This window comes from Sitophilus oryzae, unplaced genomic scaffold, assembly GCF_002938485.1.
Source record: "Sitophilus oryzae breed Bouriz unplaced genomic scaffold, Soryzae_2.0 scaffold_1442_pilon_pilon, whole genome shotgun sequence".
In the NCBI taxonomy this organism is placed as follows: Eukaryota; Metazoa; Arthropoda; class Insecta; order Coleoptera; family Curculionidae; genus Sitophilus; species Sitophilus oryzae.
The window spans coordinates 6,189,164-6,215,605 of NW_022146107.1; the positions used below are offsets into that span (position 1 = coordinate 6,189,164).

The window sequence follows — 26,442 nt, forward strand, 5'->3', positions numbered from 1 at the left end:
TCTTTATGCATCTTATTCTAATATGTCATTGTCAATGTCAATTTTGAATTTGAAAAGAAAGTTGTGATTTTTAAATTGTTTAATAATCAAAATTAAACGGTTTTTCCAATTTTGATTTATCATTTTATTTAGTAATATGTCAAAAATGAAGAATCCCGACGAATTAGCTGAGAAACACTTAAAAACTGTTAGAGTTCCTCCAGGTTTGGAAAAACCAACTGAAGAATTAGTTAGGAGAATGATATCACATACAGCTTTTAACAATCCAGAGTAGATTTTTTCTATCTTATAGGACATTTAAATTTAAGCGTTTTCCTGTTTTTAGTTACAAATGGTGTTTAAATGATTTCGAACTCGGTAAAAGGATGGGAAGAGGAAAATTTGGGAGAGTATTTATGGCTCGTGAGAAGCGTACTGGATTTATAGTAGCTCTAAAAACTTTAGTCAAGAAAGAAATTGTTAAAGGTCGCGTTGAAAGATTAATAATGAGAGAAATAGAAATTCAAAGTCATTTAAAGTATGAAATTTAGCAGTCCTTGATATTTTTTATAATACTTTTTTTACAGGCATCCAAACATTTTAGAACTTCTTGCATGGTTTCATGACTCTCACAGAATTTATCTTATACTAGAATTTGCTGGAAAAGGTGAATTATATAATCATTTAAAATCATCACCAAATGGAAGGTTTTCAGAGCATTTGTAAGTTCACCTAAAGAAAAAAAATCTAATTTTTAAAAGATTATTTTCAGGTCTGCAAAGTATGTTTATCAAGTTGCTGATGCGCTTGAATACTGCCATAAGAATGAAGTAATTCATAGAGATATAAAGCCAGAAAATTTACTTCTTACTATAACAGGTGATATAAAATTAGCTGATTTTGGTTGGTCTGTGCATTCTCCATCATTGAAAAGGACCACCATGTGTGGTACCTTAGATTACTTGCCTCCTGAAATGGTAGAAGGACGTGACTATAGGCATTTAGTGGATAATTGGTGTTTAGGTAAAGTAGATTGGCAATACAAATGATTACAAAGTTTATACAGGGTCATCCATCATTCCCAAGTAGTACCACCATGTTATGCAAAATATTTCCAATTAAAAAAATTGAGCTATTTGGTATTTTATAATTTAAAGAGATGTTTAATTGTACAAAAAAATATTAGTCTAAAAGTTGTCATATTTAAAAACCATTAGTTATACAGGGTGTTGCCTAAGTAGTCTAAACAAATGGGGGTTTGATTCCTTATGTTTTTTTAAGAAATAAATATAAACAAGAGGTCGAAAGTGCTTCCTTTCTACAGTGTGTTAAAAATTTTTAAAAAATCCAACCAAATATATAAAAATTATATTTTTAGAAAGCTCATAACAGGGCAAATAAAATAGAAAAATAATATACATGGCCTGTTTAAAAAAAATTAAGTTTGTGTTATATTTTAAGAACTACAGTCACCCGCGCGAAAATCTAGTTTCTCCCCAGAATTATATGTGAAAAACTTTATGGGATCAGTTTTTCATCTTTTCAATAAATTATAAAATAACCGAGATATGAAGGGAGTCAAAAATGTGAAATTTTCAAATTCGCCCTGTATTTCAGGAAGTAAGAGGGCTAGGACAAATATGGTGTGTATAAAAAAGTAGCACAGTGATGTGAAAACCGCATCTTTGTATTTCTTTGCATAAGCGAGAAATCCTGTAAAACACAGGAACACACCCTGTACAAAGAGTACAGGGTGTCCCATTTTCGTGTGTTTTACAGGGTATCTCGCTTTTGGGTAGAGATACAAAGATGCGGTTTTTACATCACATGCTACTTTTTTATGAAACTAAAGTTGCTACACGTAGATTTGTCCTAGCCTTCTTAGTTCCTGAAATACAGGGCGAAATTGAAAATGTTGCATTTTTTGATCCCCTTCCTATCTCGGTTGTCTTATAACTTATCAAAAAGGTGAAAACTGAGCCCAGTAGACATTTTCACGTAGAATCCAGTGGCGTTCTAAGTTGCCTTGCCATGAGCTTTCTAAAAATATAATATATCGTAGACTTATTTTAATAAATAAGGTAAAATTTTTTTTAACTTTTTAACATAGGCTACCTCCTACCTGTCCAAATATAACTCTGCCGGTGCATCAGAATCTTCGTTGCCTAGAATAAAACATTTATTCATGTCATATTTTTCGAAATAATCAAAATTTTGTTGTCCTGCCCTGTTTAGTACCTACAGTGAATCAAAAAACAACACGGGAACTATGGAAACACGCATGGAAAAGACAATAGCCAAAATTTGACGTTGAATAAATTATTCAATAAGTCTAGGATATATTATAATTTTAGAAAGCTCATGACAAGGCAAATTTGATAAAAAAATTATATACAGGGTGTCCCATTAAAAAAAATCATAAGTTTAGGTTATATTTCAAGAATGACAGCTCCCAACGAAAAACTAGTTACGCCACTGGATTCGGCGTAAAATGTCTACTAGGCTCAGTATTTGCCTTTTTGATAAGTTATAAGATAACCAAGATATGAAGGGGGTCGAAAAATGCAACATTTTCAATTTCGCCCTTTATTTGAGGAACTAAGAGGGCTAGGAGAAATCTACTTGTAGCATCTTTAGTTTCAGAAAAAAGTAGCATAGTGATTTGAAAATCTTTGTATCTCTACCCATAAGCGAGATACCCTGTAAAACACACAAAAATGGGACACCCTGTACATATGAAAATTGGCACCTAAAACCAAAACTTTCCGAGCTTTTTAAGAATGCTGGATCTCTCTGTGTATCTTGTCACCCTATGGTATGACTGAAATTTTATCATTACAGGGGTTCTCTGTTTTGAATTTTTACATGGTTATCCTCCTTTTGAGGGTAAAGACCAAGAAGATACTTACAGGAGAATTAGAACTCGTGATATTCATTATGCAGATTTTATTTCGGCTGGTGCAAGAGATTTAATTGACAATGTAAGTTTTTTTAACCTGTAACGTGTGTTCATTTTTAATGTTAAATCTATTTATTTTCAGCTAATAATAATCAGAGGTGAAAAACGGCTTTCTTTAAGAGCTGTTATGGCCCATTCATGGGTTCAAGGAAACAAATAACATTGTTTTAAGTTTTATTTTCTTAAATCTTTTCTACTATTCTTGTAATTTTTTAACTGATTAGACTAGAATAAATCAATTAATATTTATATCTCTATCTATGGAGTTAGATATTCAATTCCATTTAGATGTCCTTCATCTCTTTGCTGTTGCTGAGCTAATCTTTCTCTGTCATATCCATCTATCCCCAATCCTAACTTCTCGATAGCTTTTTCACCCAGATATCCGTTTTTTTCCTGATACTGCCTGGATCTTCTTATTCCTATATCTGGATCAAAGAGCCATTCAACTGATTTGTGTAGAACGGGATGACCAGCAATGTTAAATTGAAAAAAGTCTTTTACAAATCGTAAGGGTTCAGCGTTTGTTAAGATTACTGAACAAAGGGTAAGAAATACCTAAAAAATCATTTTAGGTGAATGATATTGGTTTGTTGTATTTTCTGAAGTTATCATCGCATATTAGGCCGCACTGGGTTCACCTCTATAACTTTTTTATTTTCTCAGATAAATAAGCAAAATTTGGTACGTTAGTGTACGACATAAATCAGAGTTGATTGACGTATTCAGTTGTTTTCGGTCACTTCCTGTTTCACCGGAAATCACTACAACTTTTGATTTTTAAATGATTCAATATTTCAGTATTTCTGTACTTTGTTCGATAGAAAATTATATTCTGAATATAATGGAATATCATATGTCAACTTTTGACATTCTCGCTTAAAAAAATCGTATTTTAAATTTCAATCTAGAGTGTGATTTAGTAGAGGCTGTGCTAAAAACACTAATTTTTAATCTCTTAGATTAATATATTTGATCGTCTAATGTTTTCCGTATCTTGTCCTGACCGATTAAAAGATGCCCAAATCGTATTTTTTTACGAATAATTTGGTACCATACAGTTGGTATTTCAAGTCAAATTGTTACATTTATGGCACAAATTGACATTTAAATTACTATTTTTTTTTAATTCAAAATGTCAAAAGTTGGTCAGTGGCGGCTCGTGACCCGTGTGACTGGGTAGGCGACAAAATTTTAGTTGCGTCTATTTGCCCCCCCCCCCCCTAATTTACATAATACCCAGTTTGTAAATATATGTTATCTCTGGGTTAAAAACATAGCTCACAAATATTTAGGACAAAACTAAAGCAAAAATAACAGCATTCAACGTAATGACATAATGTACAAGTATAGTTTTTATTAAATCTATTTTATCTATTACTATGGAGTACATCATAGATTTTTATTTTATTTTTATTTATTTACGCAAACTTAAAAATTGGTAGTATTGAGAGAAAGAATAATTATGTTTTATATATTAAATTGATGAGTCGGTCTCTTAATAAAGAAAAGTTATTTATTATTATATCAGTAAAATCATCAGATTGTTGAAGAGCTGTGAAAAGATCTTTTTAGATTGAAAGTAAGGCAAGTGACGATAAAGGTTTATTTTTCACGGAATCTCTACTATAAATTTTAATGCATTTCAAACATGAAAAATGTCTCTCAACTCAAGTACTTGTAAATGGTGTAGTAACAAACAAAAGAAACAATTTGAAAGCCTCTGGAAATATATTTCCAGGATTATTCTCCTTAAATTATTTTCTGCTCGAAATTATCATATCTATTATTAATACCTGCAATTTATTGGTCAATAACATTTTTTGTTTGTTAAATCACTATTAAATGCGTTGGAAGTTGGAAATGTATCAATATAACAAGTTTGTTAAATCAGATGTTAAATGCGTTGGAAATTTTTATAGGATTCTTTGAATTTCGGATCCGCAAGAGATAAATAAAAATAATTGAGACATACGAGTACCTATCTGCCAACTTTATTTCTAAATGTATAACAATGTTATCTAATGTTTTATAAAATAAAATTCGCAAAGATATTTGATTTAGCCGCTTTTATTAACATATCGAATTGAAATAGCACAGAGACTTTTCTGTAATATCTGTTGTATCTTCTTGCACCGAATAAAATAACGCGCTTTTTTATTTCGGATTCTTTTATTTCTGTGGCGTGTTCTGACATACAACCGGTTATATAATTTTTAATAATTTCGAACAAGCCCGAAAAATGTTTCCAGTTTTTTTAGTTTCTTTTTTGCGACGTACGGATTTTAGAGTTCATTTATCCGGATTTCTGAATTCACTTATCCGGAATTTCCAAAAGCCTTTATGGAAACCCTATATATGATATGTCATTCTATTCAGAATGACATTTTCTATCAAATGAAGTAAAAAATAACCGAGGATGTTATTTAAAAATAAAAAGTTGTAGTCATTTTAGGTGAAACAGGAAGTAACCAAGAAAAATTGAATACGTCAATCTATCCTAATTTATGTCATGTACTAACATACCAAATCTCGTTTTTTATTTGAAAGTCCAAAAAAGTTGTAGGGTTGAGCCACTTTTAAGTAACACCCGGTATACGGCAACAGGGTGTAAGTGAATATGAGAGAAAAAATAAGGCGATCTTTTTTTAATAAGGAGGGCTTTAATTTTATTTGACGTTTGCTGGTTTACACTAAAAAGTTTAAAGTTGGTAAATTTAATGATTCCTGGCGATAAAAGAAAAGCGTAATAGCTAGTAATCGCAAAAAAAACGGCGTCCAGTTGGCTCGACGACATTCCCCATATAATTTTATGTACAAAATGACGGTGAGCTTCATTTCATAAACCATCTGTGACGCCGTTTCTGTTGGTCGTAAGGTAGAAACAAAACAAACAAATGTAAAAATTAACCTACCAGCGTTAGCACTTTACTCATGATTTGCTTTAATCAGAAACAATACCTACACATGTCCTACGTGAGTTTAGTATATAGCACGGTGCGGAAAGGGAAAGCTTCTATATGACCATGAATTTTAACCACCAATTTAATAGTAGTATCGATTGAGAAATAAATTCTACGACACTTGTTTCATAGAGTAAATTAATATTTAACGATTCGAATGATAAATTAATAAAAATTTCGTCATACCGTTTATATATTAACATGCTTTAATGGTTGATTGAAATAGATATGATTCTTTCAACGTTTTAACCCAATTGCAAAAAATACTTCAATACATCACAAATAAATTAGGTATATTTAAAATTCTAGGTAAATTTCGGGCAATGTTTTGACAGTGAATATTTTTAAGCGATATTTTCTACGAGGGTACTCTAGCTTCTAGCCTTACAACGATAATAGTATATCGTTTTATTAGGAGTAAAAATGACACTTCTTGTAGCGAGGCTGTACGTTTGACTTAGTTTGGACATACAGCCGAGGCACAAAAGCTCATTTTTACTCCGAATAAAACATGCTATTTTTCCAATCCAGTTAATTATATATCGATAAACTATGGTTACGGCTCGTTGAATTTAACACTTCATGTCAGTTTAATAATATATTTTCGTACTTTTATGCTTAGGCGTAAAAGTGCTTTACTTTGTGCCTAGGCGTTAAAATGACTTTTTTTATTGTCAATCACGCCGCAAAAATTAATACTTTTGTGACGTTTGATTATAGCGAGAAAGCTTGATTTTCATGCATCCGTTATCCGACGATACGATGATACGATATTAATTTTATTGGTTGAAGTTAAAGACTTCGATTGGCTAGAGACGGTTAACCAATCGAATCCTTGAAATTCAACCAATAAAATTAATATCGTATCGTCGTATCGTCGGACAACGGATGCATGAAAATCAAGCTTATACGAAAAATTATTATACACTCAGATGCAAAAAAACGCAACAGAAATAATTTTGGCCAAAGTTAAACTGTTATATTTTTGTCACTTTTAGCCCTATTTTTTAGCAAACTGTATATAATTATATCAACTTTAATTTGTAAACTCAGTTTTTTTATAAAGTTTAGTATTTGGCTATTATAAGGGTTAATCGAGGGGTTGTTTTTTTACCCTAACTTTGACACACCCTGTGCAATAATTTTGTGTGTAAATTTTCCTGAAATATAATTTTAGGATCAGAACCATGTCTCCTGAGCATTCTGTTTTGTGGATCATGCCAATACATGCCTTGGTTAATTTTTAAGAGCGAAATGAACTTGCCACCAACAATTTGCAATTTTTTCAATTATAATTTGTTTTTTTTTTAATATAACAAGGCAGCTTTGGTGACTATTGCGAACTACATATATATATATAGTAAAAAATGAAAATTGAATATCGACCGTACTGTTTTAAAGGATTGTTTGGATTATTTTCAGGTTGGCGGTCAGTGACTCAAAAACTTATTTCTTTATGTCTCAATATTTCGTAAATCTTTATTTACTTCATCAGGAGATATACTACAAAGTCAAAAATTCTAACATAAGAAAGGATCAATCAAAATACACAAAAATTATACTTACAAAACTAAAAGTCAGTCGTATCTTACAATATACACATTCATTACACCAATAATATACTTTCGGTTATAAAATTTGACGGACAAAACAGACCTACACTGCATGGTGTTTAAGTTACAATGAAACTGACAAAAAAAAACTATCAACAATTAGACAAAACTAACAAACAGTAAGATAAAATTGTTATAAATTTGGACAAAACAAAAAGAAAGAAAGAGGATATCAGTTCATTACTAGTTTTAGTTTAATGTTTTAACAAATTGCAATATATTGTATTTAACTGGTTTGTGTCGGACTTAAAATTAATAGATTCTTTATTTTTATTTATAAAACACATTTCCATGAATAAACGGCTTTTATAATTTGATTCCTGTTTTAGAACCTTTACTTTATCTATAGTGAACGTGTGTCCCGTTTCCAAATGATGGTCCACCAATGCACATCTCTTTTTATGTGTACGACAGTCACTTTTATGCAATGATAGTCTCTGTTTAAGCCACTGACTAGTTTGTCCTATATATGTTTTTTGGCAACCGTCACACGGTATCTCATATATTACATCAGACTTGAAAAGTGTTGGGGTTTTGTCTTTGATTTGGCTGTATAGATGGGATATTTTAAGTGTGTTATATTTTACCATTTTTATATGCGGAAAATCCCTGAAAATTGATATGATGTTGTTAGTGAGTCCTTTTACCAGTGGAATTCTTCTATAAGTTGTGTAATCCATTTCATCCCGTGGTCCGTCGTGTACGTTTGTGTTATAAATCAGTTTTTTCAAAATATTCCTCGGATAACCATTATTTTTAAAGATGTTAAATAGCTTATTTAAATTGTTTTGTATTAAACTTTTGTGTGATATATAACTTACTCTGTTTTTTATGGCTCTTATAGTATTGTATTTTTGCGATGTAGGATGGTTGGAAAAGAAGTTAAGGTATCTACCCGATGCAGTAGGTTTCTGGTACCAATCTAGTATGATTTCCCCATCGTCCTGTCTTATTAATCTTGTGTCTAAGAATGGAACGCTATTATCTTTTTCACATTCGACCGTAAACTGAATTTTCTCATTAAATGAGTTAAAATTGTTAATCTAAATTAATCTTGTGTTCCATCGCTCTTAAAAATTAACCAAAGCATGCATTGACGTGATCCAAAAAACAAAATGCTCAGGAGACATGGTTCTTCCCGTAAAATTATATTTTAGGAAAATTTACACACTAAATTATTGCATAGGGTGTTTTAAAGTTAGGATAAAAAACAACCCTTCGATTAACCCTGTATAATATGCCAATTCCTAAAGTTACAAAAAACTGAATTTACGAATTAAAGTTGATATAATTATGTACAGTTTGCTAAAAAATTCATGTAAATAGGGCTACAAATAAAAATATAACATTTTAAATTTGACCAAAAATTTCTATGTTGTGTTTCTTTGCATCTGAGTGTATAATTATTCTAAGGGTTCGGAGCTATAATTTGTGAAAATTCTGAAAATAAAAATAAAAAAGTGAAAATTTTGATATCTTCAGAAGATCTAATTTGTATTATAATTTATTATTCAAGTTAATATGGTGAGGTTGGAAACATTTCAAGCCTCCCTCGTATACTAGCTTAACGAAATAGTATCATTAAAGAAAACTTTCACTTTCCGTTTCTGCTGTGTAATTTCACATTTTCAGTTGCTTTATAACGGTGAGATGGGCTTCGTGGTTTTCTACAATTTTTGAAGGTTCAGTGTTAAAGTGTTCGCAAAACCATGACAAGGAATACAATTTTTGTGGTATGTATTTAGTAAATTGTTGTATTAATTACAGTAAAAAGCATGCAACTAATCTATTGTTGTTTAGATTTTTATTTTGGTATCCGCTTTTCTGGTAATCACAGATGCTATTCAACCAAGGGCGCCAAATTTTCAGTACTTTGAAAGGTAAGTAATTATTTTAGAAAATATAAAATACAAAAATAACGTATTTTCTTTGTAGGCCGAAATACAGATACCCATACTACGATGAGAATGGCGTAGGAAGACTTCTTTATGGTTATGGAGATGATAAGCTGTATCAGTATAAAGTTTTTACACCATTAGAAGGAATTCATTAAGCCATTCTTCTGTATATCTTAATTTAGTAAAATCGCTTTCTATTTTTATAACTGAAATTCTGAACAGAACTGAGAAGGGAAAGCGCAGGAGTCATGAAATGATTAGTATGTAATATAAAGGTTTTTGTTAATTATGTAAATAAATTATTTTTTTAGATTTTTATTTTTTATTTTTATAGGAAGTGAAACAAAAATCAATGGTAATATAATACGACGTTGAATTATAATTGTATAAGTAATAAAAAATATAAATACACCAAATTCTTCCTGGCATAAACAGGGGAAAACACTAGTTGGTTTTTTTTATCAACTAATGCCTTGTGTAATGGAAGGGCTAAAACTAAAAATGCCAACTTTCGTTAAGGTTTTATTTGAACAGTTTTTAATGCCATTATATAAGGTGTCTCAAGATTCCGTGGACATAGCACTACTAGGTATTTTTGGAATCAAAATAAGTTAATTGCACACAATTTACCCCTATACAAAAGTGCTTCATTTGTCCGTTAGAGGGCATCAAACTTTAAAAAAACAAATACATTTTTTAAGATATTTTAAGAACCGTTATTCCGGCACCTTTTAATATCCAATCCAAATATTTTATAAAATATTTGGATCTTTGATAAGGTTAAATTGTTACTTTTTAAAAATTTTTCTCACACCTAAATGAAAACAAAGCTTTATTAAAATTACAATAGAATCTGAAGCAAATCCTAAATATCTTGATTTGTTGTGATACTTTTTATAGATACAATAATTGATTGTTAATATTTAATAATTACATTTAATAACTAATCATCTGTCAGATCAGCATTGATACCAAATACGTTTTAATAAAATATACGGAGAGTACCGCTTAAATTCCTGTCCCGATGTTGAAGGATGGCTATAGAATGTCAATGCATTTCCCACATAAGTCTATCCTTGTTCGGGAGGAGGTTTTCTGCGCTTGCTCGATCTGTAAGCACTTTGATTGGACAGTTCCAAATCATATGATATGTTTTGTTGTTTTGGTTTTATTTATTTTAAGTTGAGGTTAAAGACGTTCTAATAATTGAATTAAATCTTTCGAAAAATTGGAAGTTTTTGTTAAATATTCTGAAATCAAATAAGTTTGATAATGTAACATTATGCGCATATTTATCAATTGAGATATTTTAATCGTATCCAACATGTTATGGCAAAACACTTTTTCAACCAAAAGTTTTCAGATATCTTCGATTTAGTTATTTTCGAATGTTTATTTTGTTTATATCTATTACAAACTCAAGGAGCAACAGTTTTTTACAAGTAGTGTTAATTTTGATGCTGGTGCAATACTTCTACTCGTTAAAATAAGTTTATTATAAATATTACAGACATTTAAAAAAATAGGCTATGGAATAGGTATATAAAAATTATTTTATATCTGTCTCACAATGGGGGGCTCCTAGTAGCGTAATAGGTATCTGCAGTGCGATTCTGTAAACATTTCCCTGTCTAGTGACTCATCAATCGTATACAAATAGCATAGGCTCGATAGGAAATTTCTTGCTACAGAGCTTACAGAATCCCATTGCTGATTTCTAAAATTCTTTTTCTAGATAGCTTCCCGCATCGTAAAAACTCCTATTTTATGGTATGTAATTAGTATTCTGAAGGTATTAAAATATTTTAATATCAATATAGTTTTTTCACTGAAACTCGAGTTAAATCTTAATATACATTATTCATATTGTCGTTTTAGAGATTGTGCTTTTATACTTACTATTATGAAAATTTACTGAATAAAATATATAGTTGCAATCCTTTTACTGAACTCCTTAATTTCTTGTTTTATGAGGGGATAATTTTTGCTTATTTAGGTACTAATTTTAATCAGACCATTTTTTAATGAACTCATTTATATTTATATCATATCGTTCTAAGTAGACTTTGTTGTGTTAGACAATTATTATTAAATAAAACGAATGAAAAAAAGTGACAGGTACGATATTTTTTTTTTAAATTCAAAAAATAATTTAGTAAAACCACAATTATTAAGAAATTGTCTTAAAAACTTCGTAGTACAAATTGCATATCTATTTCACTTTTTTTAAAATTCAAAAAATAATTTAGTAAAACCTCAATTAAGGAACTGTCTTAAGAACTTAGTATTACAAATTGCATATCTATTTCACTCGACTTAAAAATTGCAGCAAAACAAAGTATAACAGTACATTTTTTACTGTCTATTGTTTCTTTTACTGCCCATGTATTTATGATCAATAATCAACATCAGTCCTGGTTTAAAATGAAACAAAAGTAATTCTTTATTATTAACATATTTTTTATTAAACAAATATAACTAAAAGTATGTACATATTAAGTTTATACATAAATCAAGCTAGATACAAAAAATATAATTATTTACATTGTTGCATTGTAAATACTCTTTTATATTATGAAAAAAAAACAATAATAATTTACAATAAGACAGTTTGTGTGTAACTGTGTAAGCATTATAATTAGCCTTATGTAGTCTCTATTTTTAGTCTTTACATTATAATGTCTTTTTTATTTTAAAATAGTAAGACTAAATATAATGCTTTTAACAATTATTGATTTTTGAATAAAATTAGTTTAGTATATTTTTGTCTTATATTAACATCCCTTTCATTTCTGATTTTGCTTTCATGATACAAACGAACATCGAGAAAAATTTCTATTATTAATTTGGTTAGTTGGCTTCTACCACACAAGAAGCAGTAGCCCATTCCCATTGTTCTATTAATTAAACTACAGCAAAAGTCTTTAAAACTAAATCACAAAATTGTCAATAAACGCACAAAGATAAAATACAAACGAAAACACAGTACACGTGGAAAACAGAAAGTTAGAGAAAACTCTAATGGCGACTGCCCAAGTCAAACTGAAAACAAAATCCACGCCGACGACGCGTCCAAAAATAAATCGATAACCCATCTCGACACCATTCGGCCAATAGAAAAGTAGCATTTCGGCGCATGTGCATTACATCCATCTACTGAACAAGGATGGACTTATGTCAAACTCGATCTTCTGTCCTTCAATACTGGGACATAAATTCTCTCATTGCCCTTATGGGGAGGCCGCAGTATATTTTAATTAAAACGTATTTGATTGATACCATACGATCAAAGAAACAACGGCCAGTATTGGCTTGGAAATTATGATCGCTTTTTTAGTATAAAATAAAAACTCAAACTGAAATGTTTTTTATCGATCATGATTACGTATAGTGTAGAGTGTTGATTTGATGGTATTATTTGAAAAGAAACATCACTCTACAATTTGATTACAACATTTTATTAAATGATAAAAATATCTTCATAATTGACAAATTTAACGACAAACAATTTTTTTTTATATGATTTGTAATGCTATGGCAAATGCAGTAAAATGAATATAATAATGGTACAATTTAATGATTGTTTGGACGTTTATCAACATAATTCTTTACGTTAGGCACCTTCAAAACATTTTCCTTCACTTTTTGAAGATTAGGAGCTTTAGACAGCAAATCTGTTTTTGCCATAAAATTCATGTAATCCACAAGACCCAAGAACACCAAATCGGCCCAAGTTAACTGAAAATAACATAAATTTTCGTGTTTAATAGAATCATTTTTAAAGCTTATGTTCAATACAGAGCAAAAGAGTAATATAATCGTCAAAGATTCAGTCATCATTTTTTATCGAAAATATTTATACCGTGCTGGCAACTGTTACTCTTGGGTCGGTATTTACATGTGTGGAAGTAAATCGCATAGGGATCTTATTAAGTCGGAGTGAGAGAAATGCGACGGAGTGCTTTTGCGGCGTTGCCAGTACGCCCTCCCTATCAAGTAAAGTAAAATCACGATCGCAAACCGCTTATTTTTAAAAGACTTTTTTTCGAAAAGATAACTAGATAAAATCATTAGAAATGTTTCTGAGCATCTGAAATGGAATTATAAGGATATCTTTAAGGTGTAATTTTTTTAAAACAAGAAAACGTCAGTAATCGCGATAATTTAAAAACTCAACTTTTTAACACAACACGCCATAACTCAAGAAATACTTTAGATATTCAAAACTTTTTTTTATTTTGAAGATCTTTTACAATATGTTTACATAAGAAACATTCGCTAAGGTTGTTTTTTTTCCATTCAAAAATTGTACACAACCCATCTATTTACTTTTAGAGCATAGCAATTTTCAGCAGTCGTGTAATTTTTTTATTAATAAAGATTTTCACTTACTGAAATATTAAGAAAGTTTTTGATAAAACTACAATCAATTATTTCTAATAGATTTCGAGATATCGATTTTTGAATTCAGAGTTCTAATAGCCCGACCATTGTCGAAAACCAACTCAATACCACTTATTTTTACCAAAAATGCAAGTGTTTCTAGCTTGCACTTAAAAATTTTCAAGCTATAGGGAAAATTACAACGACTTAATAAATAAACAAATAAAGTATCGCTAGACGTAATTAAATCCTGAAGCTGAACGCATGATGTACACCTCTCCCTAGAACTTTAACTACCTACTGACAGAGGTACTGATTGGGTCGACCGGTCAACTGCGACAAATCTGCTATATCTCCTTCCACGTCTCTTAGCAATGTGCACAGTTTCTCGATTCATTTCATACGTTTGGCAACGTGTTTACTGTTCCCTCTTTGTTCAGTACATTATACATGCATTGTACTCTTCTTACATACGGAAATCTCGACCCAAGACTAACCTTTTAAGATTAACCCTTTAGTATAGACGATATATTTAAAGTAGAAATTTTTACTCAAATATACTTACCCTACCACCGACTAAATATCCCCCGTTTTCTTTTGCAATTGCATCTAATTTCTCCACATAAAACGGTATAATTTCATCGACGAGTGTCTTTTGGTATTCGTTTTTAATTTGTTCATTACTTTGGTAATGGTACTGGCCAATTTCTAAAAGTGTGATATGATTATGTAATTAATTAATTTTGATTAAGCATAATTGTTCATTTCTTCAGAAAAATATTCTGGTTTTTATCACCATTGTAAGAAAATCTACAAAATAAAATAATTATTTTTTGTAAGATTCAACGGAGGCCAATTTGTCAACGATATTTTACTAATAAAACAAATTTGCCTAACCGACAAAAAAAGCATAACGGGAGGTGTATCTGCTCTCCACATCGGAAGCAAAAAAACACAAAGAAAAAAGAAAAAAACTAATTAAAATATCTAAATATAGCTATTCAAGAACACTAGGTTTTTTTTCAACGACGCGAGGAGTTTCACCTCCTGAAACGGTTAAGCATTTTTTTGTCCGTTAGGCAAATTTGTTTTATTGGTAAAAAATACCGCTGACAAATTGATCCCCGTTGGATCAACGCAGCGGTCTTTACAAAAGAAAACTATTTTATTTTGTAGATGATCTTACAGTGGCGAAATACCCAAAAAACTTTTTTTAAGAAGTGATTTCGTCACAAAGGTATAGCAATTATTTATAATTACTGTTCATACTGACTTGCTCTGAAATCGTTAATCGTATCCACTATGGTGTCAATTTCCAAATCCTCCCAATCGTCTTTACCGTTTAGCTTTAGTTGTTTGCCTAAATATCTACAAATGGCCATGCTCTGATGTGCCGTTTTTCCGTTGACTTCCAGAACGGGTAACTGACCCATGGGCATACCTGAAATAAAGTTTTAGGTGTTAGGTCTCCGTCGATATACCTGGAAAACTTTTTAAGCACTTATTATGATCTACAAAAAGTCCGTTATTTATCACTAAATACATACAAAATACGTATATTATAAAGAGATATAAATTTTTATTAGAGGAATACAGTCATAACTTCTAAAAAAATTACATTTCAGAAAGTGTGTTTCATTTAGTTTTTGGATTATAATCCTCCCATTATTCCTTAATTGCTGGGGTTTCATCGGTATTTTGTTGATTTTGATCACTGACCGTTATCAAACGTGTGAACTGTTCACAGTCCACACTTACCTAATCTGTACTTATACTTGAAACCAGAGAAGAAACAACCGTATGTTCTTCTCTGCTTGAAACGCTGTTAAAATAAATAAAGACAATGGAAGTCAAATTATTTTAGTACCTACCATTACTAAACCATTGTCTACCACATTCATATATGATTCATTCACATCTTGATTATGGGTTTCTGTTATTCTTTTATGCTTTCTATGAAATGCCTATAATTAATTAATGCCTAAATTTTTATTATTAAGGAACACGGTTCTTGAAAAATATCTGACATTATTGTCACCAAATTAACAAGCGCAAAATCGCTGGTTTTTCTGGTTTCTGGCAGATTCGCAGATAGCAGGAAAAACTTGTCTGAACTATCTGACGGGCATAACAGTTCATTTAAAATGCATTTTTCGATATTAAACAAAAAAAACAACAGGAGATGGTTCGCGACAAGCGGTTTGCGTGGTTGAAAGCGCGCACAACTTGAAAACATGTACCAATACAGGCGAATCGGTGCGCGTCGCGCTAATGTATGGTTAAATTAGGGCAAAGTTGTGCATTAATGTATCTAAAATAATATTTAAATAAAAAAAAATAAAAAATTGGGTTAAGTTAAAATTAAGTGGAAGAGAGCAGCTCAGCTCCACCGGACGTAGTTCGGTAAGAGCTGAACTTCGCCTTTGTTCTACTTTTGAAATATTGTTAAAAATTGTATTTTTATTTATTTTAAACAATAAAGTCATTATTATTATTTCAAATTCCGAGTAGTTCCGGAGATATTCAAAAAAAAAATTAAAGATTCCGATTTTTTTTTAAATTGGTCTGATCCATCAAATTTCATTTGAATACAAATATCTTTTTGGATTATTAAAAGGCTAAGCACAAAACTTGTTAAGATTATTTTTTTTTATTTGCCAGATGTCGTTCCTATTTCTTATCTCATTCATTACAGAAATGTGATAAATAAGTACCTTGTTATTGATTTTGTGTACCCATTATAAAAATATGTTTATTTTTTATTGACTTTTCTTATCAAGAGATTGAAGAAAAAATTGCAGTTTATCACCCACTTTCAGTTGAATAATCTGTCCAGGCATTCTAAAGTGATGTTCTTTGTTAACCAACAGTAGATAGTCCACAAATAGAAAATATAAAAATATATTGGAAAAGACTGGATGGAAAAACTGGATTGAAAATGAAGATTGATAATGAAGGCCACCTAAGGCAGTAATGTGTTTTTGTTCTTAATCTAAGCTAAAACTCTCGTATTTTGGTCTGGAAACTTGGCTTGCGGACTAGTCTTGCCAATTAGATCTTTGCCCGATTACATATTCTCGTTTGGGATAAAATTCGACGTTTTATAGTAGTTTCTATATAATTTGTTTATCGGAGTGGTATATTATTTGGCCTGCCCCACATAGCAAAGTTTTTAGCCGCAGCAGAGCCGCAGGCCAAGTATTCTTGTGTATGAGTGGCTAATGTTGTCAGGTGTAGTGTATCCCATCCTTGTGGATATAAATAAATATATAATTTAATCTAATCATTTCACATAGGATATGTTTAATGTTTAACTGTCGCCATACAAAGTATACGCTTGACCATAACCCTTTTTGATCAATTCTAGTATTATGTATAGTAACTTTGTCTTCTAAGTTGTTTTTACTACTGGTAGAATACTCGTAGGTAGGTTTATAAATGAGTTATAAACGATGGTTTTAAAAAAAACTAAAATTCTATAGAAATATTTTCTTTACAAAAGCGTTACGAAAAATTACGCAATGTATAAAAACCAAGCACCCTTTTTGTAGCTCTGGACTCTGTTTCGCTAATAGGTGCAAACATTATATCAGGTTTTAAAGCTATGAGTTTGTGTTAATCATTTATTCCTGAGGACATCAACGGCATCAATAGCGAAATATACGTTCAGAGTGATAAAGTGTACCTGGGGTCTGTGACTGGGTATTCATATATTTCTGATTCAGCAAATAAAATAAATTAAAAATTAAATGCATTCCAAAAAATGCAATTTTATTTGTGATAATACACTTACTTGACTTTAAACCTGGCCAGTTTTCTCTAGTAACTCTAAAATCTTCAAATTCCAAAGCGCCGTAACTAAGAAGAACCCTAATGGGTTCTCCTAGCCCCATGATATCGAAATATGAAAGTTTGTATGCTGGCGCCATGTTCAAGATGTATATTTTCTGGTATACCTATAAAATTTAATTTTTAGTTATTATAAAAATATTGTTAGCAATGTGTTGTTAGCAAATAATTGTATGCAGTGTTATTTATTTCTAATCGTTTTTATGTGAAAATTTGCTTATTAAATATATCGTCTTGTCTGTTTATCAAGCCACGGGAGTCCTATAACGGGTATAGAATCTAGGTATTTTAAACACAGAAAGATTTTAAGTCAATACACAACTGAATCAATATCTTAGAATATACTAATAATTCTAAAATTATTACAAAATAACGGACAAAAAATCAATAAATTTGTGGAATGTTTGTATCAGTGTTGTATTATTCCTATAGACTATTAGTGCTATTAGATTCTACATGATTAATGATAAATAAAGCGTTACAATGAAAATCAGCCACATAGGTACCTACCTTAATTCAAAAAACGAATAAGAAATATTTCTGTACTGTACGGACGTTTTATCAAACACAAATAAAACAGTTATGAGCAGAGACGAGAGACACTTTTTGAGTCAACAACAAAGGATATGACTTCCAATTAACTGACGTATAAAAGCTTAGCAATCTATAAAATGACCGGTACCGGTGTTTTCCGACCTTGCTATTCAATCGTTGCCATGTAAAAAATTGTGTTGGTTTATTTTTATCTCTCAAATTATCGATGAATAGCTTAATGGATAGAATGTTATTTCTTATCCACTTACCATACTTATCCACAACATTTTTATCTCTAACAATTAAAAAAAAATAGCAAAAGGTCTGAATCAACATTTTTTAAGTCTTTCAGTACCTTTCAGTACCTAAAGGGAAATTAAAATAATTATATAAAAATACCAAACATTCCTGAAAAGGTTCAGCAACGTTTAATCATTATTTGTTTATACAGCAATGCTGTTAATATACGTATGATAATAATGTTGTTTAACTATCAGAGGTTTTGTAAAAAGGTAATTAAGTTTAGATATTACATAAACTCGATTAACTCCTAAAAAGCAAAAAGGCGGCAAAAAAAACTAAAAAAAAATTCTGTATGCAACCCATAAATCGGACAAAGTTCTAGGCAACCAAAAATACATCCTAACTTTGCAATCTAACCTTACAATTTTTTAAGACGCAGATTGAGGTTATGCGCCCGGTAGTCAAATCAAAACAAGTGCGTTTGCACGTGTAAAGAGCGTTTTATGTGCCTATAAGCCCTTTTCCAAGCCTTTCATCAATTAAATATGTTTTAAAAGTGATACATCTCTATAAAAGAAGTCTTATATTTGTTAAAGTAATCTCTAAATGTCGTTCAGAGGAGGTCGTGGTGGATTTGGGGGTGGTCGAGGAGGTGGCGGTAGAGGAGGCAGGAATAGTTTTGGGGGCGGACGAGGTGGCGGAGGAAATAGAAATTATGATCAGGGACCTCCCGAACAGGTAAGAATTTTTATTTAATTTTGAACACATTAAATAAAGTTATTTCTTTACAGGTTATTCCTCTCGGATACTTTGATTACAGTGTTCAAGACGATTTAGTTTGTAAAGTAGAACTTGAAGATGTACCCTTCTTTAATGCACCCATATATTTAGAAAATAAGGAACAAATAGGCAAAATAGATGAAATCTTTGGAAATATCAGAGATTATTCAGTTTCAATTAGATTAGGTGAAAACATAAGAGCAGGAAGTTTTAAAAAGAACCAAAAAGTAAGTGTACCTTTTCAGCACCCCCTTAAGATTAAGGTCACTGTGCCGCCTCAATGTGACACCATCACTAATGGGTATAGAGATATAAAAGCATTTTAATGATTATAATATAATTTTGAACTGCCTAAATATTGGCTTCACTGTTGATTTTACAGCGAAGTCATAAATAAGTTTGTTAAAAATTGAATTATTACAACAACAAATTGAATTATTACAAAATCTATTAATCTTAGATATATAGCAGAATCTAATAATAAAATAAAAAATAGGGTATTCCTATTAGAGAATATATTGTTATATCCGCAACACTTTTTTGACCTGTATACTCTACAGTAATATTAAAATGTGCTTCTTAACCTTCCCAATAACTTTTCTGTTTAGCATTTTGTTCTAAAAAAGTATTATGTAAACAACGTCCTGTCCCAAAACAAATGGAGAGATAAAGGGGAAAACAGCCAAAAGGGAAAAAACCGACGATGAATAAAATACGTCAAACTAAATACCATGTTAAAGATACAAAAATTTATTACTGTATGCGTTATTATTTGGCCATCATTTGTTATATTCAATAATTACAATTTAATATGTGTTTGGGTTCCTTTCACTATGATCCAGCTCGTTTGTCTCGTGGCAGGCTTGCATCAAAAAATGGATAGAAAATGTCTCGCTCTCGTCTCGCTCTTGCCTTCCTCTTGTCTTGCTCTCGTCTCGCGCTCGGGTCGTCAGGTCTGGACGCACCATAATAACTTACCGTTTCCATACATATCAGCGACCCTGTGCCCTGTATAATTAATACAGGGTCGCTATGTAATCAATATTATGTATAAATGTAATATTATTTATTTTATATTTCTCTATGATATGAATGACTCAAAACGAATAGCGGCAGTATTTTAACACACCGTATTTAATCGAGCGTCAAAGCGGCCGTACTACTCTGTTGGAACCAGGGTTCGGAAAACGACATGTTACTTTTAAAACCTACATAAACTACATTACATGTAGTTAATGTAGTTTATGTACCATATGTATAGGGAAATTAAAACAATTTTGGTTGCACGTCATCAATGACATCATGCGTCGTCTTATGGAGTTTGCTGGTGGTCGTATTATGATGTGCAGCCAAAGTTATTTTAATTTCTCTATATGTATGTAATTTTCAAATATCAAAGGCTTGAGGTGAGGTTCTAATAAGTTGAAGCTTTAGAAAACACATAATGTATTTAAGAAAACAGAAGAAATATGGCTTTAAATATAACTATTCACATCATATTATTTACACTCCTCATGCAAAGCAAAATTATTTATAATATCAATAGGTAGTTTATAAACGTAGTTTTTATGTAGTTAATGAACGGGAATAGACGTAGTTTTTGAAGAAAAACTACACGTAGTTAATCAGGTAAATTACGTCTTAATTAACTACTTCCAAACCCTGGTTGGAACCCGCTGGCAAAAATCGACCGCTAATGTATGGCCGCTGTTTAGCGGTACCGCTTTGTAGGAAATCGGTAGTCTTTAGTGATCAAGTCATTTTCTTTTAAACAATACGAACTTGGTCTTTAATATTATAGGAGTTGTTGGTGTAATATATTTTAATTATTTCTCTAGCTAATATTAAAAAACCCTTAATTTTCCAGTTATTTATTGATCCTGCCAAACTGTTACCGCTACAGAGGTTTCTTCCGAGACCGCCTGGATCAGTACAGAAACGAGGAGGTGGCCGTGGGGGAAGAGGTGGCTTTGGAGGGGACAGAGGAGGACGAGGTGGGAATCGAGGGGGTCGTGGAGGTGGTAGGGGTGGCTTTGGCGGGCGAGGAGGCGGAGGCGGCGGAGGAAGCTGGGGTGGTTCAGGAGGTAGAGGAGGAGGACGAGGAGGAGGAGGGGGTGGTTTTAATAGAAATTCAGGGGGTAGGGGAGGATTTAATAGGGGCGGTGGCGGAGGAGGTGGATTTAAGAAATGGTAATAGTAATGTAATTGTATTGTTTATTTTTTAAGATGACGTGGAAGCCTAAAAATAAAGTATTTTATATTAATATTTCTGCGTGTTATTATTATCGAAAATTAGTTTATGCCAGTAATTTCAAGACATTACTGGAAATAGTTTATCCTATTAAAAACGTAGAATGTAACTCTTCCACTAAAAAAAGTTGTGAGATCTCATGTGAAACCAACTCAGTTTATTTTATTTAGTTTCTATTGAAGCACCTATTCAACAATTATGTTATAAATTGTTAGTATGATATTAGTCATCTTTATTTCTGTCATAGTTATAATGACTTGGAATATATTATACTGTAATAGTTATAGTGAATTGCACGATATGATTGATGTTATACTAATTAAAGAACTTTATTTTTAAGTGCACTGTTAGATTTACTTAGTAATCGAAATGGTAGATTATTCTTTTAAAATTATGGCGCCGTGCAATTTCCCAGTCATTATAATTATTACAGATATAAAGATGAATAATATACTATCCATTTATAACAAAATTGTTGAATAGGTGCTTCAGTAGACACTAAATAAAATAAACTGACTTGAAAAAAATTCTATATGGGTATTTCGCCACTGCAAGAAAATCTACAAAATAAAATAGTTATTTTTTGTAAACGCTGCTGCGTTACAGCGCTTTCAGATGGAGCGGATCGTCCGCGACGGACCTTTCGTCGTGTTTTTTCAAGATAGCCGTCGGGCGAATCATCCGGACGGAGCATATGCGACCCATGTGAAATTGTTCATATAAACTCATGGTACTTGCTCGAAGTCGCGGACGGTCCGCTCTGAAAGCGCTGTGAATCCAACGGAAACTATAGGTACTTGTCAGCAGTTAGGTTTACAGAAACAAATTTGCCTAACGAACAAAAAAACGCTTAACGTTTCGGAAAGTTTATCTCTTTTCGCCGTCGGAAGCAGAAAAATAGAAAGAATAAAGAAAAAAACTATTTAAAATATTTAAATTCAACTATTCGAGAACATTTTATTTTTTTTTTAAACAGATACGTCTACAAAAACCGTTTTATTGTTTATATATTTAATGTCGTAAAATGCTTAGTTTCGGAGATACAGGGTGCAGAAGTTTCATTTTTATTTCGATTTTTTCTAAATAATTTCTGCAGTAACGTAAATATTTGGATGAAAATTGGTGTCTGGGAGTTTTTTGATATGAGAAATTTGATTTTGATGTCAATATGATTCCTACTGGTAGAGGGCGCCACCTACATGTGTTTTAACTGGTTTGAAACGTAATAACTTTTTGTCCGTACCTGTATAAAACTACCGAGGGAAAAAATATACATCTCAGTTATTTTTTACGTAAAAAATATCTCTTTGTAAAAATCGTTACGAGCAACCGTTCTCGAGATATTTAGAATGGAAATAGTCAATACATGTCATTATTATTATATACAGGGTGTCTTAATATTCTGTGGACAAAGAACTACTACGTATTTTTGGAACCAAAATAAGTTCATTAAACACAATTTACCTCTATACAAAAATGCTTCGTTTGTCCGCCAGAGGGCATCAAACTTTAAAAAAATAAACACAATTTTTCAGATATTTTAAGAATTTTATTCCAACTTGAATGAGATTTTGGGTATCTATGTTTTGGTAAGTGCTTTAACATTTGACTTACACAAAAATCAAGAAAAAGTACGGGAAGAGTAAAAAGTACTCCCACCCCTACATAAATTTTAATATAAATATTTTCCAACTCAACCGACGACCGATTTTTTTCTCGTAAAATGGGCCCTCTGGTATTTAGTAATATACTATTATTCGCCTCTATCTTGATGTGACAAAAACACTTTTTGGAAGTCAGTTTTGGAAAAATATATTTTTTTTCCTAAAAAAAAGTACGCGGTGGCGTTTTTTTACATGGACCATTCTACGAAAAAAAAATGCTGGTTGAGTTGGAAAATATTTTTATACTAAAACTAAAATTTATGTAGGGGTGGGGGTAGTTTTCATCGTTGCCGTACTTCTTCTTGATTTTTGTGAAAGTCAAATTTTAAAGCGCTTAGCAAAACATAGGCACCCCAAATCTCACTCAAATCGGAATAACGGCTATTAAAATATCTTAAAAATGTGTTTATTTTTTTAAAGTTTGATGCCCTCTAAGGGACAAACGAAGCACTTTTGTATAGATAGATAATTGTGTCAAATCTGTGTGTCAAATAAACTTATTTTGATTCTTTTGATTCTAAAAATACGTAGTAATCCTATGTCCACGGAATATTGGGATACCCTGTATAATTTTTTTTGTTAGAATGATCCTCCACCAAAACAGTGCAAGTTCCCACCCAGCTCAAAAAATAATTGAGTTTTTAAAGCAAGAAAACATCGAATTGTTGGACTATCCTCCATACAACCCGGACCTAAGTCCAAACATTTTTTTACTTTTCCAAAAATTAAGAATGGTCTGCGCGGTCAAAGGGTACAGTCCCCTGAAGCCTGAAGATCCAGTGAGCGCCTTCAAAGATTTGAAGGCGCTCAAGACCTGCTTTTAGAATTTGTTCAAACCACAGGTTCAAACGGAGGAAAATGCATTTCTCTTCGTGGAGAAAAATGAGTGTTACTTTAAAAGTTATCTACTGTTTTTTTCTACTTCTATATGCAAAATATAAATGACAAAACTTGTATATTTCTGAAATATTCAGGCAGAAGTAAATGTCACTTGTTGCATGTAGTCTAATCTAGAATCAGACTTTGCATTCCATGTAAAGTCTCTCCAACGACAGAAGAGACTATTTCAGGTGTTTTCAAATTTTCTGACATACTTTATGTTTCTTATAAGCAGTATTCCTGACTTTTTAAGCTTCTATAATTTTCTCTTGTGACGCCAAGAGGTTTCAATATGATTTATATTTAATTATAAAAAAATCCGTTTATATAAGTACTTTGTTAGAGATTATATCCAATATCAAAATACGGAGATATATGTGAACGAATAACGAATCTACTAAGTATTTAATGAACTAATCATGCTTGTCTAAATAAAGCTATAAAACAGATACATAGATATTAACTTTTATAGTTATGGCTTATTATTAAACCCTACAGTATTTTTCCTGTATCCAGATTTAATGAAATGCTGAAGGTTAATATTTATTATCTATAGATTCTTAGACCGCATAGATACTACATTCAATTCGTTTTGTTCAAGGTAACCGCGATACTTTATGCTGCGCCGAATATCTATTTTAAGACGTTACGTCAGCCAGATAAGATTTATAGTATCTGATTATTCTGATTGTGTGTATCTATATGTACAAAACAGATATCTTGTAATCCTTGCTATTTAGGTGGGTATTTATGAGATTGCCGTATCTATAAAAAAGAGAAACGTCGTGATTTCTTGTTCATAGTCGACAACTAAGTGTTATCTAGTAAGTGTCTGGCAAAGTTCATTTAGGTAAGATAATATTTGTATGTGTATTAAGTGGAATCTGTATTTTGTGTTAATAATAATTTTTATTCAAACTATAATATTAATTTGTAAATTTTAGGTGTACCAACAATAATAATATTTATTAATTTTAAGATATGACAGTAAATAAATTGAAACATGGTAATATATTAAACTACACAAAAATAAAATAATGTAATAATGTAAAATGTATATTTTTATTCAACTAAAACCAAAAATTATGTCTATTAAACAATCTTCCAAATAGTGGTGTTCCATTTTATCTTAAGTTTTATTAAGATATCGCACACTTGAGTATGTAACGAAATATTGCTATGATTTGATATGCAAGTTAATCATCATTAGTAAGATATTAGTTCTTTTTCAATTAATCTATTTTTTAAATATTTCCTTTACATACATATATGAATATATGAATGTCATCGATCGTCGTTTCAGAGGTTAATTGACGCCCGTTTTTCGATGATACGGTACTTTGATATCTATACATTTGTGGTAGGTTTATTAATGAAAAATGTGGATATTTGTTATCTATTGAAACAGAATCCTTAAGTATTGAGTATCTGAACATTAAGGGTTATATCGGATGTTTTTCAAAAGTGGCTCACCCCTATAACTTTTTAATTTTTTTCAGACAAAAAACGTTGGTTGTAATACACATACCTCTACACTCCATAATGGTATGTTAGGTAGAATGACATATCAATTTTTGACAATAATGTCACTTTCTATCAAATAAAGTAAAAAATTACTAAGGGTACAATTTAAAAATCAAAAGTTTTTGTCATTTCCAGATTGACATATTACTATATATATATTTTCAAATTGACATATTATGATATACCATTCTATTCAGAATGCCACTTTCTATGAAATAAAGTAAAAAATTACCGACGGTACCATTTAAAAATCAAAAGTTTGTGTCATTTCCGGTGAAACACGAAGCATCCAAAACTAATTGAATACGCCCGAACCAAATTAACATACCAAACGAGAGGTTTCTCACTGTTGGAATTACATCTACATTTTTTTGGCTGTCGCTGGCAATCATTGACATCAATCGATTATAATTGTTATATGGCAGACATAGGCAGTTTTCTTCGCAGTCATTGGCAGTCGCTTGGTAGTAAAATATTTTAGCAGTACATGTACATTTTTTACCCAAGTGAGACACCCCTCGATACCAAATCTCCTTTTTTTTCAGAAACAATAAAAAAGTTATAGGGATAAGGTACTTTTGAAAAACACCCGGTAAAATGCCATATTACGACGATATATGACTTTTAGTACCTATATATTTTTTAAATTATAGTTGGGGAATAAAAAAACATAGAAGTGAAGTAGTTGTTGCTTTTTGGAAAAGTTGATAATATTATTATTTTGGGTCACCCTGTACAAGCAAATAAGTTTGCAAGAAAACTAGTTCTGACAGACCCTGTACATTTCAAAATAATTTTAAATTATGCACATGGTCTTCCCACATATGCCCATAAAATATTTTGTTTCTACATATTTCCGTTTTCGTATAACCAACCGAGGCGAATGAGTTGCGCCACTCTGTATATAGATGTTCCATTTAAAA

General features: G+C 31.1%; 4 protein-coding genes across 4 annotated transcripts; 2 read left to right on the plus strand and 2 right to left on the minus strand.

The window, feature by feature from the left end:
* The first annotated feature begins 43 nt into the window (after nt 1–43).
* Nucleotides 44–3,193, plus strand: LOC115877139 (aurora kinase B). The gene is made up of 6 exons (XM_030893284.1): nt 44–270; nt 326–517; nt 567–701; nt 752–1,002; nt 2,821–2,960; nt 3,021–3,193. Exons 1-6 carry the CDS (start codon nt 137–139, stop codon nt 3,096–3,098), a joined length of 930 nt encoding a protein of 309 aa, XP_030749144.1. The 5' UTR covers nt 44–136; the 3' UTR covers nt 3,099–3,193.
* Nucleotides 3,117–6,159, minus strand: LOC115877140. Its single transcript, XM_030893286.1, has 2 exons — nt 5,854–6,159; nt 3,117–3,496 (listed from the first exon to the last, which is right to left on the minus strand). The coding sequence occupies exons 1-2, from the start codon at nt 5,872–5,874 to the stop codon at nt 3,197–3,199; spliced, it is 321 nt and encodes a 106-aa protein (XP_030749146.1). The 5' UTR covers nt 5,875–6,159; the 3' UTR covers nt 3,117–3,196.
* A 6,688-nt stretch (nt 6,160–12,847) lies between these two features.
* On the minus strand, nt 12,848–18,401 carry LOC115877142 (glutathione S-transferase-like). The gene is made up of 5 exons (XM_030893288.1): nt 18,155–18,401; nt 17,589–17,751; nt 15,069–15,236; nt 14,361–14,503; nt 12,848–13,150 (listed from the first exon to the last, which is right to left on the minus strand). The coding sequence occupies exons 2-5, from the start codon at nt 17,722–17,724 to the stop codon at nt 12,986–12,988; spliced, it is 612 nt and encodes a 203-aa protein (XP_030749148.1). The 5' UTR covers nt 17,725–17,751; nt 18,155–18,401; the 3' UTR covers nt 12,848–12,985.
* A 448-nt stretch (nt 18,402–18,849) lies between these two features.
* Nucleotides 18,850–21,410, plus strand: LOC115877141 (probable H/ACA ribonucleoprotein complex subunit 1). The gene is made up of 3 exons (XM_030893287.1): nt 18,850–19,159; nt 19,213–19,428; nt 21,069–21,410. Exons 1-3 carry the CDS (start codon nt 19,028–19,030, stop codon nt 21,393–21,395), a joined length of 675 nt encoding a protein of 224 aa, XP_030749147.1. The 5' UTR covers nt 18,850–19,027; the 3' UTR covers nt 21,396–21,410.
* Nucleotides 21,411–26,442: the final 5,032 nt, after the last annotated feature.